The sequence below is a fragment of the Euprymna scolopes genome, chromosome 45, assembly GCF_053919585.1.
Source record: "Euprymna scolopes isolate OS-2025 chromosome 45, ASM5391958v1, whole genome shotgun sequence".
NCBI lineage: Eukaryota > Metazoa > Mollusca > Cephalopoda > Sepiida > Sepiolidae > Euprymna > Euprymna scolopes.
The window spans coordinates 70,748,948-70,765,504 of NC_136526.1; the positions used below are offsets into that span (position 1 = coordinate 70,748,948).

The window sequence follows — 16,557 nt, forward strand, 5'->3', positions numbered from 1 at the left end:
CCCAAGTAAGGAGCTTTAGAACTACGCTGAGGTAGCTTTTTATTCCCCGGGTGACGCCAGATAACCCAAGGATTTAAGATAGAGAAGACAAATATAAATATTTTATTCATGTCAAAATAGATATTGTTTGAAATCAGAGAAATATATCTTTGCAGCTATTGTCTGGCCTTAGTGATCTCCAGGTCGGATGTCCGTAAATTTCACTTATAACATTGTCTGGCCTTAGTGATCTCAAGGTCGGATGTCAGAATTGTCATCTGGTCTTGGAAATCATGAGAATTAGTAATTCAGATTTCAGGTATGGGAATTGTGCCCACGCAGGGATCTGGGGCTTTCGATTTCGTGGCGAAATCTTATTGGCTGTGGGGAAGTTTCCACCCCATCCATATACCTTACTATATATACGATTATCGTGCGAAAATTAGCCAGATTAGTTGAAGTTACAGATCAGTTGAGTTGGAGTAGAAGTTGGGATTCGAGAAGAACAGACCGTATAGAGACGTGACCCCTCCACATTTCTCATCCGACCGTCTGTCGCTGTCTGTGAAGAAATTTGAGACTTTGATAAGAACTTACCAAAAACTGAGTGATAATTGTAAAAACATTTCTACATAATTCTGCGAAATTAATACTGTATATTAGTCTACATGAGTTGTATTTCTTCCTGTCTGCTGCTTCGATATTCGCTTTCAGCATACCAGATTTCATGTAACAACCTCGGAGAAGACTAGACTACACGAGCCAAGAATTCAGATAGACAGGGTCCTTAACCACCTTCTCTTGAGTGAGGGGTTACATACTATAAGAAGGCTAATTAGGAAGCCATAAAAGATCACATCCGAGATGCTCCATAGGGCGGTATTTTGTCTCTTCCTACTAAACATTATGAAAATAATGGTCAATCAACAATTCTACTTTCCATCAACTTGAAGATGGTCTGTATAGCAACCGAAAATGCAACTCTGCTTTCCCTTTAACTCCACTTTAGATTTAACAAACCATCCCCTTTCGAATTTTCCTTTGAGGGCAGAAGCCACACTCGATGATCTGAAAAATCCATAAACATGCTATAAACATTCCGAAGACAAGTGAGCTCGATTTAATTTCTGCTATACTATTTAAAAATGCATTGCCGGTTCGATCTCTTACTTGAATTGACTGTTTCGAATTTACGAAAAGTTTTATTTTTTAAAAGTAAAATAAATGTACATCATATTTTGATGACCACCTATATCTTAGTTTATCTAAGACCTTATATATGCTCTTACAACTACTATTAGTCGAACATGGCTTAGCCTATACATACTTCGTGTTCAACCGAGTGTAAATAACAAATCACGTAGACACTTGATCTTCGGTTCAGTGAACGTTATTTGATATTTAGAAGCTCTTCAAAGTTGTTTCAAATAACACAAAAGGAATGTTTTATGATGTAATAATCATGAAATCCCAACCTTTATTCACAAGGATATAAAGAGAAATATAAAGATAAATAGACTGAAACAGAGGTACAAAGAGTGGCAGGTAGACAGAGAGTGATAAATAGAGAAACTTCGAAACTTCGCGGATTAAGGACATTCCTCTAAATTTGTGTTTCCTTATTGGAAATTAAACATGTTTTTAACTCTTATTAAAGTGTTTTAAACATGTTTTATTAATTATTTGATTATATATATATATATATATATATATATATATATATGTATATATATATATATATATATATATATATATATATATATATATATATATATATATATATATATATATAAGAGAAAGGAAATTAAAACTTTAAGTTGAACTTTACAATCAAAATATATTTTTGAATGAATACTCCAAAAAACCGTTTACAAAGTCCTTATTCCTCGGAGTTTCAAATAATGCTATTCTTGTTATTCTTCTCATCCGATGAAAAGAATAAGAACATATATATATATATATATATATATATATATATATATATATATATATATATATATATATATATATATATATACATATATATTATATTCATCAGTTTTATATATATATATATGTATATATATACATATATATAAAATAAAAATTACAATTAAATTTATCAAAATGATCCAAGATGTTAAAACTAATGTATATTATAAATATCAAAGAATTAATATTTATAAAGTAATCTCAACCAGATGTAAAAGCTCGATAAAACCAAATAGGAGATAGAGCTTATAATAAGAGCAAACAGTTAATAAAACATGTTAAAAAACACTTTGAAATTCAAGTTGTTTTTGAAGGATTCCAGTTATTTTTTAAGCATTCATTCTTAAAGTCATTCAATTCATCCTTAAGTTCATTAAAGTAATTCTAAGTCATTTGCTTTATATTTATTTAAGTAATTTCAGCCCATATTTCGGTCATTTTAGTTTATCTGTAAGAATTTCATGTCAATCCTACATTCGTGCATTCATTCATTACACGAGAGCACGCGACTAATAGCTATCGGCCTTGTTATTTTTAATGTGGAGGAAATTTTTTTCGCTTATTCTAAATTTTTAAGTAATCTTTTTTATTTGTTAGAGAAAAATAAAACTAATGTCCTCATTTACTTGAATCCTCACGAGGGCAGAGTTAGTCAGAGACAAATGTGAACAAAATCCCTCATTCCCTGCTCTTTTTTCTTGTTTATAAAATTTAATCGGTGTTGCCCAGAATTTATTATAATAATTATACCATAGCAAGTGTGTTTAATTGCCCGCGAAACAGATTTTCTGCATAATTTATTTAATATCTTAAATTAAAATGATCACTTTTTACGACGTCACCCAGCGTCGTTTAACCCCTAGAAAAAATGGCCAATGTAAATTTTCTTTCCAACTCCTCAAAAAACTTTTAATGGGTTTCGATTGTGCTGAAAACGAATATCACATTTAAATTTGGGGCAGATAAGTAGTTTTCATAATATGAAAAATTACCTTTTCAAAAAGTGGGGATCACTTTCCTATATACATTTAATGTAAAATGGGCACCCACTTTCTAACCACCTAATAAGTTCTTCATATCATAAAACAATTTAACTGTGATATTCGTTTTCAGCACTACCGAAAACTGGCGCTGTGTTTTACTAAGAGATTCATTTGGTTTTCATAATTTAGGACGTAAATAATGCTGCCAGTAAGCTTACACGAGCGGTAGGTTTACAAAAATATATTTTTGTTTTTTATTTTTTTTTGAGGTGGGTATTCAATTATAGAATTTGTATAGTTTTTACCGGGTGCTTCTGTAGTTTACTTAACCGCCTCCTAATGTAAACAAAATGTTTGTGCAATGTTAAACTGCAGAGGCACCTGTTCACAACTATATAAGTTCTATAATGAAAAAAGAACGAAAAACAAAAGTATGCTTTTGTAAACTTACTAACAGCATAATTAGCGTCCTAAATTATGATGAAAAAAATGAATGCATCTCTTAGTAAAAAAGCGTCAATTTTCGGGGGTGCTGAAAACGAATATCACAGTTAAGTATGTTTTATGATATGAAGAAATTACTAGGTGACTAGAAAATGGGTGCTCATTTCACGTTTAATTTATATAAGAAAGTGACCACCCACTTGTTGAAAAAGTAATTTCTTCATATCATAAAAACTACTTATCTGTCCCAAATTTAAACGCAATATTCGTTTTCAGCACCACTGAAAACCATTAAAAGTCGTCATTTTAAAGTTTTTGAGAGAGTTGGAAAGAAACTTGACATTGATCCTAAAAATTAAGACCAGGTTTTTTGTGGCCTAATACGTTTAAGCAGTCTTTATAAATAATATGAAAGAATAAATTTTGAAAAATAAATTTAACATTTTAGCGTAAGGGGTAACTTTTCTATATAAATTTAATGTTAAATGAGCACTCACTGTTTGGCCACAAAGCGTTCAACCAGACATTTCATCTCTAGCATTTTTTCAAGTTTGGCGATCGAGGGGGGCCGGTCAAAACATGACAAATACAAAAACTTGTAGTTTTTTGTGGTGGGGGAGGAAGCAGGAATTACATTTGAAACATAAAATAACGATAAATTTAATTAATTTTTATGAAACCATTCTGTACTTTAACCTTATAATTTTATAAACAGAACGAACCCAAAAATATGACAAATTCAATTTTTTTCGGGGGGGGGGGGATTACATTGGAAACATTAAATGACGGAAAATGTCATTTAATTGTTTTTGGAATTACTTTTTGATAGATCTTTTTTTCTTTTCTTTTTTTTTTTGCAGCGCACGGGCATTCACTGCTATTTTTATTGAAACAAAAGTTGTAATGATTTAATTTTAATTGTCTTTTTTTTTTTGGGGGGGTCTTTCCAGTGCTCAATATCCGGAGAATAGTTTTTTCTCTTTGTAGCCCTTCTGCCGAAATATCTGATGGAGAGGGTATCACATACTTCTTCTTTTTTGGCGATTACATTTACATGTTTTCATCCGTTCTTTTATTTTTGTTGTGGGGGTATCCACGTTGGCCATGAGTAAAATGATTAATATACCGGTCTGTTTCAAACAAAACTTCATGTCAACCCAGGCAACGCTGGGTACCCATGCTAGTATATATATATATATATATATATATATATATATATATATATATATATATATATATATATATATATATATATATATATAAATGAGCACCCACTGTTTGGCCACAAAGCGTTCAACTAGACATGTCATCTCTAGCATTTTTTCAAGTTTAGCGATCGAGAGGAGGGGGGGGGACAAAACATGACAAATACAAAAATTTGTAGTTTTTTTGTGGTGGGGGAGGGGGCAGTTGATAGGCCCTGAACTGGCATCTAAGCTTCAGCCTCTGTCCCATCGACGAAATGTTGCATCTCTCTGCCTTTTCTACAAGTATTTTAGTGGTGAATGCTCTGACGAACTGCAATCACTTGTGCCCCCACGACGTGAGCACTCTCGACAAACCCAACAGGCTGCTAAATCCCACCCCCACACTGTAGAGATCCCTAGATGTAAAAGATCTTTGTACTCCAATAGTTTCTTCCCCAGAACCGCTAGACTCTGGAATTCCATTCCAGGTCCCTGCTTCCCCAACAGTACTGACGTGGAGAAGTTCAAGTGTAACGTGTACCGACATCTTGCTGCCCAAATCCCTACATAGTACCCCAGTAGTTTTTGCCCCTGATAGTAGCCCCCTACACCAAAGTGGCAATTTGCCTTGTTTGGGGTGAAAATGTATTATATATATATATATATATATATATATATATATATATATATATATATATATATATATATATATATATATATATATATATATAAGTTAAAATATATGACATTTAAGATGTCTATAATCTACGTGTTCAATGCCTGTGGGGAATCGTCAGGCTAAATGCATTTTAGTCTTTAAAATGGCATTTTCAACGATAAACGCGCAGACAAAATAGATGTATCTTTAGAATATTTGTTAAGTGGGCGTATCTTCAGAATATTTGTTCTCGTTTCATAATATATGACTCCACAAAATCAATGAATATTTCTGTATTAAACGATTCTTTGTTTTCGCTTTCTCCCCCACCCCCTCTCACCCTTTCTCTGTCTCTCCTTTCATCTCTAATGTAGGTGGGTGTTTCCTCGAAAAACACGTGATGTTTTTTCTCAGAATTTGAACAGAAAATCTTGGCTTCAGTTTGTATTCACCTTTCACCATCCAATCAATTCGCTATCATATTCTGACGTCACATTTTTTAATTCTATAAAACAGGAAAAGTCAAGGCTCGTCTCACATTCTTCATTAATTGAAAGAAAGCTTCATAGTTTCCTGCTTGAAATTCCACATCGACGAAAATCGTAACCTGATTTATAAAAAATGTAAGTATAATATTCTTTCAAAATATTATATATTAATTTTTAATGATTGTCATTTAAGCACCATACTTTTTAGCGAATTATATTTTTTGTAATCGAATTGTTCAATTTTCATTTTCTTTTTAATGTAAGTATATTCTTCAAAATAGTATATATCAATTTTTTAAAGGGTACTTGTACAGTTTAGTCAAGACATTAAAAAATGGAAATATCGAAAAAAGTTTAAATTGTATGTATCCGTTATGGAACGAAGTTCTCTGAAAAAAAAATTCATTTAGTTTCATCAAGTAGTTTTTTTTATAGCGAAAAAACAATTTGTTATGATACCGAGCAAAATGTTCGATTTTTAGGAAGAAAAGCTAGTAATAAAGATGGGAAGGGGTGTCAGCGCTTTAACTGAAGTTATCTCCCTTTGGCATTTCTAAAATTCAAACAAATTTTTTTTTTTTAATCCAAGATGGCCGCCTTCAGCGCGGTCTCATAAAAACGTGTTTTTCCGCTGTAAAAAAAAAAAAAAAAACTACTTGATGAAATTAAGTGAAATTTTTTTTCGGAGAACCTCGTTCTATAACGGATACATACAATTTAAACATTTTTCGATATTTCCATTTTTTAATGTCTTGACTAAACTGTACAAGTATCTTTTAAAGATTGTCATTTAAGCACAATATTTTTTTCGCTAATTATATTTTTTGTAATCGAATTGTTCAATTTTCAGTTTTTTATTTCTATGTTAATTAAACGTCAAATGATTCCCTTTTATTTGGCGTTGATATTTCAAGATGGATTTCTAACACCCTTTGATATCTTTTCTTTAATTTTTGAGAAAATATTTTCCAATTATTACTAAATTCGCTCATTTGTAAAGCATTTAAAAACATCTTAGTTCAATTTTTGTAGAGGGTTTCAGGTTCATATGCAAATTCAACATGAAAAAAACATTTTGTAAATGAAACTTTTTTGTAATATGAGTATTTTACGATCGCCTTTCATTTTAGATTTTTAATTTATTAAAAAAATCTTGACAAATTTTTATGACAATCATGATTTCTCATGTATTTTTTGTGCTTCTCAAGATAAAGTAGGCAGATCGATTATTAAAATTGTGTCGTTTCAATCAAAAAACAACATTATTTACTTATTTGTTATGTCGAAAACAGTAACATATTAAAAAATTACGAAAATTCATGAAGTAGAAAATTATTTATAGTTAAAAGTAATTTTGGTCAATATCAAGAGGCTTTCTAACTTCTTTATAGGTTTTCGAGGGTGCTGAAAACAACTATAACATAGTTTTAATGATATGAAAAAATTATTTTTACAAAAGGTGGGGGATCACTTTTATTTATAAATTTAACGTAAAATGAGCACTCATTTCCTGGCAACATAGTGATAATTTTTGTTTTCTTTGGGCTGCCTGAAAGCTTTTTGGGGGAAAATTTATATAAGACAGTGATCCGCATTTTTTTAAAAACTAATTTCTTCATATGAAATAGTTTTCTTCATATGAAAACTATTTCTCTGCGCAATATATAGTCGTTTACAGCACCCCCCAAAACCTTTAAAAGTCGACATTGTAAAGGATTTTTGGAATTGGAAAGAATCTTGACATTGATCGTAATTTTGCAAAGCACGAAGAAATAGAATTTTCTTCAGGTGTGAACACCTTGAAGATTGCGAATGAAGGGAGCATACTTATCTCACTTTTGGACACTGTAATGGTTGACGTTTTAACCAGCACCATTTTGACGTTAAAAATAATTTTGAACATAAAAATGTTTTTATAATCACAAAATTTTATGATTTTCAAATGTTTTAATCGATAGAAATCTGCACACTTAAAAAGAAAATTATCAAAATTACCCCTTAATGTTTGTATGGTAAAAACTAAGCTCAAGCTAAGATTCTACATTTTTTAGGCGGTTACGTGTCCAAATCCTAAAAGACGAAAAAGAAATGTTAATTTAAAGCGGAAGATTAATTTTTAATCTATAAATAAAATGTAAAATGATCACTGATTTTCGGGCCATTACCTTTTCAAGCCAGTAAAACTGGTATTCTCATTCACGGCTCTAAATTCTTAAAGAATAGTTTGTTTTTCTTTCTACTATTTTATAATTTTTTTTGCATTTTTAAGAGGGGGGGGAAGTCTGCTGTTTAGTAACCTTGTCACCCAGACTTAGTGTTAGTGGATAATTTCTCTAATTGGTTGAACACTTTGAAATGGCCGGGAAATGGGAGATCATTTTCTATCAATTTTATGTACGAAATTGATCCCACACTTTAAATTCTCATTTTTTTTAAAAACTTCTTTTTAAAATCTTTTACAATTGAAAACTAAAAATAAAATTACGCACCTGAAGTCCACTTTTACATACTTATACTCAATGTGAGTTACTCAAAGTTTCTTAATTCCAAAGCCTTTTTATTTTTGTGCGCAAATATATATTAGTTAAGTTATAATGGTATATTGCGAAAGGCTAGCAACCTTTTATCTGAGAGAAAAAGGCTGTATGCAAACCTTCGCCAACTAGATTTCGAAGATGGTTTTGTACTCTGAAAAGGTAAGTAATGATGCTTTGAGTGGCACCTCTCCGATGTATAATATCCGAACACATACTACTGCACTTTTAACGTTAATTCTGTTTTTGTTTGAAAAATAAACTTCTAAACTATTTTATAAGTTAAAATATTTGTGAATAATTTATTTTTTAAATAGTTTTATAAGAGAGAGAGAGAGAGAGAGAGAGAGAGAGAGAGAGAGAGAAACTATTGAAATAGACAATGTAACTTTATCCCCCTTTCCTCTCGTCGTCATCTACTTTCCTTTCGCCTTTCTTTCTTTCTTTCTTTTCTCCCCACCTCTGTTCCCCTCTCTTTCTTTTTCTCTCTTCCATGTCTTTTCTTTCTCCCTCCCCTTCCCTCTATTCGTCTACATTGTACAAAATAGCCACGTATATCAGAGAATCATCCAATCAAATTGCTTCAAATTATCACGTGTCTCATCTTTCTTTCTTTTTTTTATGACCAATGACTTTTATCAAAGCAAAAACAAGTTAAAGAAAAAAAATCCACGAACATCTTAAACTCATCCAAAAAATGTAAATAAATTATTTAAAAATATTACACTTCTTTGGATAAAGAATTGATTAAAATATTTAGATCGACGACAACGCCCTTTTTGTGGGATTTTAATGAATTCGTTTTCCTTTTTATTTCTATTTATTGTCAGATAAAAAAGTAAAAATATAGGAGCTCAGCTCCCCACCCTTTTTTTTATGTTTGTCTTGGATTATTTTCGATAAAAACCTTTGTTAAAATAGATATTTTGCTTTTTTAAAGCAGTTACTTGTCCGTATCATGCAAACAACAACAACAACAACAAAAAAAAAAAAAAAAAAGGAAAGAATTTTAAGCCGGGGATCAGTTTCTTATATAAATTTTATGTTGAGGAAAAAAAGAAAAACAAATTAGTTGAAAATAATAATTTTACGCTTTTGATAATTCTGCAGTTTAAGTCCCGTTTTTCCATGAGTCTCACTCCGCAACGCCCGGCAGACAACGAAATTCAGCCCGGAAAATGCCGAGTGGCAAAAAAGATGCGAGCAGACGACATCAAATTTGAAAAAAAAAAAAAAAGAAAAAAAAAAAGAAAAGAAAGGGAACAGTTTCGTTGCGCTTCAAACAACATGTTTTTACTTTTGTGACAAGGAAGGAAAATAAAATAATTTCCTTCAACCGGCAGAGGAATAAACAATTTGTTGCCCACACACACACAAAAAAAATGTCATTCTTTACAATAAATATAAAATATATAATTAAAACAACCGTATATTCAAAAATAAATTTTTGCAGAATATGCATTAAAAATGACTTTGTCGAATGCTTATATATATGTAAAAAAAGTTTTCTTTCTAAAAAAAAAAGAAGAAATACAAAAAATAATTAAAAAATACAACAAAAAAATGTAAATTAAGTAATAAGTGTTAAAACAACAACATCGATTGTCGACCGTATCTTAACAAGCACTTTTTTTTACGTTAAAAATAATTTTGAACATAAAAATGTTTTTTATAATCACAAAGTTTTATGATTTTCAAATGCTGTAATCGATAGAAATCTGAACAATTAGAATGAAAATTATCAAAATTATCCCTTAATTTTTGTATAGTAAAAACTTCTGTTCAAACTAGGATTTTACATTTTGTAGGCAGTTACGTGTCAAAATTATCCCTTAATTTTTGTATAGTAAAAACTTCTGTTCAAACTAGGATTCTACATTTTGTAGGCAGTTACGTGTCAAAATCCTAAAAGCCGAAAAAAAATAAAATACTGTTAATTTAAAGCAAAAGATTAATTTAATATATAAATTAAATGTAAAATAATCACCGATTTTCGAGCCATTACCTTCATAAGTCAGTAAAAATGATATAGTAATTCGCGACTCTAAATTCTAAAAGAATCATTTTTTTTTTCTCACCTATTTTACAAATTTTGAGCATTTTAAGAGGGGGGGGAGTCTGCTGTTTTATAATCTTGTCACCCAGACTTAGGGTTAGTGGATAATTTCTCTAATTGGTTGAAAACTGTGAAATGGCAGGAAAATGGGAGATCATTTTGCATCAACTTCAATTCTCCACAATTTGAATTCTCGATGTTTTAAAAATATTTTACAAGTAAAAATGAAAAAAAAGTTACGCATTTGAAGTGCACTTTTATATATTTATACTATAGGTACCCCCAACGCGCGCCACAGTTTTACCCCCCCCCCTTGTATGTAACACGATGTAACTGTAATTTAATTTAATATTATCATCCTAACTTTTTACCATTTAAAAGAAGAAGCTTCAAAAAATAGCTAATATGTGTTTTAAATTTTTTACAGCATACAAAAATAACGAAAACACGAGATAAAAATCGTTTATATTATGGACGCTTTAAAACAACGTTCCTATGTAGTGACGTCCTGTAAGCCGTTGACACACACACATGTTTTAAAAATCTAGAAAAAATCAAATAATAGTCATATTTTCCTCACATTTTCGATATTTATTCATTATTAATTAAACTTAAAGCAGGTTTCATTAAATATATTAGAGGATTTTTTTAAGTGTTCTACTCCCCCCATTTCATATTACGAAAGCTAAAAAAATAAATGTAGGTAGATAAAAATTTCAACATTTTTACAGCTGAAAAAAAGAAATAATTAAAAAATAGTTACACACACACACACACACACACACACACACACACACACACACACACACACACACACACACACACACATACTCCATCTATGAATTCTGACGAAGCTGGTCGGATCTCTTCTCATCTTCAGAGGATATCTTCCTAGCGGAAACAATATGTAAATTCATTCTGGACTCACAGCAATAAATTTCCTATATATATATATATATATATATATATATATATATATATATATATATATATATATATATATATACTTCAGAATAGTTTTTATTTAACAATCAGTTGTTATGGAAACGTGACATTGTCGGTTTACAAAATATTACTGGCCGTAATATTCTATAAGTTATCCCATCTAAACAAGAATTGCTGATATGCAAGATGGAGCAAATAAATTAAATTGTAATTCAATGAATTTCAAAAAACTCTCATTGAAATGAAATGAAGTGGTTGAGTTTCATATCAAATAATTTTTATTATTCTAAGCAAGACAAAGAATGCTTTATAAAATTAATCTTAAAAAGGGTATGAATGTTTTTTTTAGATCCAGCTTGCTTGGTAAAATCCATGTTACACGTTCTTTACATCCGTTTTGTAATAATGTCCAAGTTATATATTGGGTAATCCGCATAGCTGTGTAGATATCTACACAGCTATGCGGATTACCAAATAAATAACAGGGTTTTATATATATATATATATATATATATATATATATATATATATATATATATATATATATATATATATATACCCTGTTATTTTTTTCACTTACCTTAAAGTTGTAAATATAATTGGACATAAAATGTATATTATTATGTTAAAAAAGTAAAATAAACAAGTTTTCTTGATTTTTTTCTTCTCTGTAATATAATTATTTAAATTACAACAACAACAACAACAACAACAAAACAGAATTCTAAAAAATAATTATTTTTAAAAAGCTTTAAGTGATATTTAATTCAAATATTACACGATTTGAAGTTTAAACAGATTTCTTTTTATATAACAGATTTCCAATAAAAAAAAATATATTCATATAATAGAATATATGACTCTTTAGATAATAAAATTTGCAAAGCAAAACCGACTAAAAAATTCGTTTGGATTTGATTATTTAAAATGACAGAGGTGATAATTTAAATTTGCGTTTTTTTTTCCAAAAAAGTATAGAGGCATGTAAACAGTAGTATCTTTAGATACGCATATCAACAGAACAGGTTAAAATGAATTTTATCGTCTGTGTACATAAATTAAAAAGCTATTTGGTTTATAAAAGGTAAATGATGCCGTCACTAATAAGTGTGTATAATAATGACGATCTACACAACAGTTTCAATATGCCTATATACTAAATGCGAGTTACTCAAAGTTTGTTAATTCTAAGGCCTTTTTATTCTTGTGCTCAAATATATTAAGTTAAAGTAAAGGGATTGAGTTATATTGCGAAAAGCCAGCCACCTTTTTTTTCTGTGTGAAAAAGGCTGTATGGAAGCCCCCCCCCCCACAACTAGATTTCGAAGTTTGTTTTGTACTCTGTAAAGGTAGGAATTGACGCTCTGAGTGGCACCTCCTCCAATGTATAATATCCGAACAGATACTGCACTTTTAACGTTAATTCTGTTTTTGTTCGAAAAAAAAAAAATCTACAACATACTCGTTTATCCTTTCGAACACCTGAAAAACGTATTTTCTATGTTGCTCTATAGATTCGGTTTTCATTACCATATTATCCAGGTATTCGATGGAAAAATCAAGGCCACTCAACATTGTGTTGATTATCTGTTGAGAGATATCTGGTGCGACTTGGATTCCGGAATTTAACCTGTTGAACTTAAATTGTCTCTTGTGATTGGTAATGCACACAAGTTTCGATTTTTCTTCCTCAACAGGATTTTGGAAGTACGCTTCGCTCAGATCTATTTTTAGAATATATCCCCTCCATTTAGTTTCGTAAAAGACTTCCTCGGGGCTGGGTAGCGGGTAATGATGATCCTCAAGTGCTGTATTCAACCCGGTCGAGAATCTTCGCACTCTGATATCGTTCGATTTTTTCTTTACAAACACGGTGGGGGCAGTCCATTCGCTATAGTCGACTGGGATCAAAATTAATGCTTAGTTCTGCGTCAATCTTTTGTATAGAGGCAAACGGTACGCTGCGTTTATTTTTGAAGACTAGGATGGTATTTTCTTGTAACTTGTACTTCGCCTCCATGTTTGTATAGCGTCCCAGTTTGTCCGAAAAAACATTCGGGAACAACTCCTGCAGGTTTTTCTGTTGTTTTTCAACTTCAGCTGTAATGGTGTCCACCTTTTGATAAAAATCGTTAATGGGAGTATGCCCATGCATGTATATGCGTGTGCATATATATATATATATATATATATATATATATATATATATATATATATATATATATATATATATATATATATATATATATAGATAGATAGATAGATAGATATACATATATATATATATATACATATATATATATATATACATATATATATATATGCATATATATATATATATATATATATATATATATATAATTCTTAACTTTTAATAAAAACATATTATTATAACCTTATATTTAAGCCAAATTCAGATTTATAATTTTATTCTATTTTTTATTCTCAACCCATATTACTTTTCTTATCAAGTAAATATTTTCCTTTTTATTTAAATTTTTTCCAGATACATCTGCCTTACTTAGATGAGTTAAACGACTTAGATGAGTTAAAAACATATTTAATCTGAAAAGGAAACACTAGATAAATTTATCTAGTGTTTCCTTTTCAGATTAAATATGTTTTTAACTCATTTCAAAGTGTTTTTTTTAACATATTTGATTAACTGTTTGCTCATATTATAAGCTCTATTTCATATTTGGTTTTATCGAGCTTTTATATCTGGCTGAGATAATTTCATAAATATTAATTCTTTAATATTTATAATTTACTTTAATTTTACCATCTTGGATCATTTTGGTAAATTCAATTGTAATTTTCATTTTATATATATATATATATATATATATATATATATATATATATATATATATATATATGTGTGTGTGTGTGTGTGTGTGTGTGTGTGTGTGTGTGTGTGTGTGTGTAATAATATCATATATAGTACAATCGATAATTGTGAAATCTAATCCATTTTATATTTTGTTATTTTTCAGTTTGACAATGGCTTCCAATCGATTCGAATCGCTCTACCAATGTGTCGCCTGCGAGAAACAACTCAGCAGACTGTCGAAATGCTTGCCATGTTTGCATGGCGTATGTCAATCATGTTTCGGCAACACTTTGGATGAAGCGAAGAAAAGTTGCACATGTCCGAAATGCCAAGCACAATTTGTGGATTGGGAAGACTTTGTCGTCTCACCGATTCTGACAAAGGAATTGATGCGTCAAGAACTAGCTTCTTCATCAGAATTCCAATGTAGTTTGTGTTCGGAGGATGGCATCTCATCCGTGGCGAAATTTTTGTGCGGCGAATGCAGAACGCTCTTATGCAACCATTGCACCCGAAGCCACAAAAAATTTCAGAAGACCCACATTTCCAAAGATTTGGATGCAATGCCAAGGTCGGATGCAATTGCGCTGGTGTTAAAGATGCAGAACAATTGTTCTCTTCACGAGAAAGAGTTGGAGATGTATTGCGAAGGATGCGGAAATTGTTACTGCGACAAATGTTACGCTACGCACGCAAATGACACGATGACCTCATGCACGAATGTGACCCCGCTAAGGATCCGTGATGAAGGTGTCAAACGCAAGGAGCAATTCTTCGCCCTTGGACTCAAAATGAAGTCATTTAAAGAAGATGTGAAGGCATTAACGGATAATACTTTGCGATTTGTTAGTGAATTCAAATCAGACTGCGAGATAAAACGTGTGCAAATCTGGACGGAATACGAATCGATTTGTGAAAAGGCTAAACATGATGCTTTGCGGTTGAATGAGCAAATCGATGACGGAATGCAAGGAATATTGGGCAAATGTCATCAATTGATGCGGCAAAATGATGAAATTCTGCAAGAAATTTCCACATGGTGGCTGAATTTTGATCATTTGTTGAGCGAAGACCGTCAAGACGTCGAAGTTTTTTGTGGAATGCGAATGTTGGAAAAACGATGCCCAGTTTTGCGACATGTTTTGCCACCGACGGAGAATAAATGTGACATTTTTGTAAAATTTCCCGATTATTGGCGCGAAACCATCAACTCATTGCAAAACGAAGATATCGGATTCGTCATGTTTGAAAATGTTGGAATAAAAATTAAAAACATTAGCAGAGAGAATCGTTTCGATTTACCAGGACCATCTATAAATCGATGGATAAGTTCAATTTACGTCGACAAAAAAGAACATATTTTTGCTTGTGATCAAAACAATAGATCACTGATTGAGATCAACAAAAATGGCGAAATTCGAACTGAATTTCAGTTTTTTTCTGTTACAAACGACAAACACTTCGATCCTTTCGATATTTGCATGATTTCAACAGAAAACATTTTTGTCATTTGTGGTGGCCATGGAAACAGAAATTTATTATTTTTAAAAGAAAGAACAAATTTTCCGTTTTTTCAATTAACAAATTTTGTTGAAACAAAAACAAAATTTGTTTCTTTGTGTGAAAAAAACGAAACAATTTTTGTTGTTGATGATAATTTAACAATTAATTCATTTTCCAAAAATGGCGACACATTAAAAATCTTTCAACTGGAAGAATTAAATGATCGAAGTAAATTGTATCCATGTTTATCCCGTATTCGTGGTGATCCTTTGAGTGGGAAGATTTGGTTTTCTAATTTAGCTACTAACAAATTAATTTGTTTTGACTCAAATTTCAAACAAATTAATTCAATGGAAAAAGAAGAGACATTTTTAGATTTTCAATTCAACAAATTTGGACAATTATTTTTTTGTGATATGGCTGATCAAATTTGTTGTTTTCCAAATCAAAAATTGTTTACATTTGAAGAACATCAAAAATATTATATTTATTATTTTTGTCCCATTTTTGCTTTTGAAAACAAATTTTATGTTTGTGTTGAAAAAAATGGAAAATTTGGAATCGAAATTTTTAACATTTTTTTTGAAAAATAAAAAAAATAAAAATGATTTTTTTATGTTCATTTTCTAACAATATTTTTGTAAATTTTTATTTGAATTTTTTTGTTTAATTGCTTTATTTATCTTTGTGTGTTTATGTGTGTGAATATTTTTTTATTTTTATGTGTAACGTGTATATTTATTGTGTGTATTTGTAACATAACTAGATTATTCATGATTGTGTGTGTAGTTTATTACATGTGTGTATTTGATTGTGTATATTTGTGTTTAACATACAGTCATATTGTTTGTGTTGTGTTTGTGTACATATGTGTATCTGTATACTACTTATTGCGTGTGTGTGTGTATATATGTGGGTATATTTGCATGTGTGTGTATTTATGTGTGTATATATATATTTAGTTATTGCATGTGTG

At 30.4% G+C, this 16,557-nt stretch overlaps 1 protein-coding gene across 1 annotated transcript; it reads left to right on the plus strand.

Moving 5' to 3' along the window:
• The first annotated feature begins 5,719 nt into the window (after window positions 1–5,719).
• On the plus strand, window positions 5,720–16,189 carry LOC145269884 (uncharacterized). Its single transcript, XM_080125633.1, has 2 exons — window positions 5,720–5,845; window positions 14,242–16,189. Exon 2 carries the CDS (start codon window positions 14,249–14,251, stop codon window positions 16,172–16,174), a length of 1,926 nt encoding a protein of 641 aa, XP_079981759.1. The 5' UTR covers window positions 5,720–5,845; window positions 14,242–14,248; the 3' UTR covers window positions 16,175–16,189.
• Window positions 16,190–16,557: the final 368 nt, after the last annotated feature.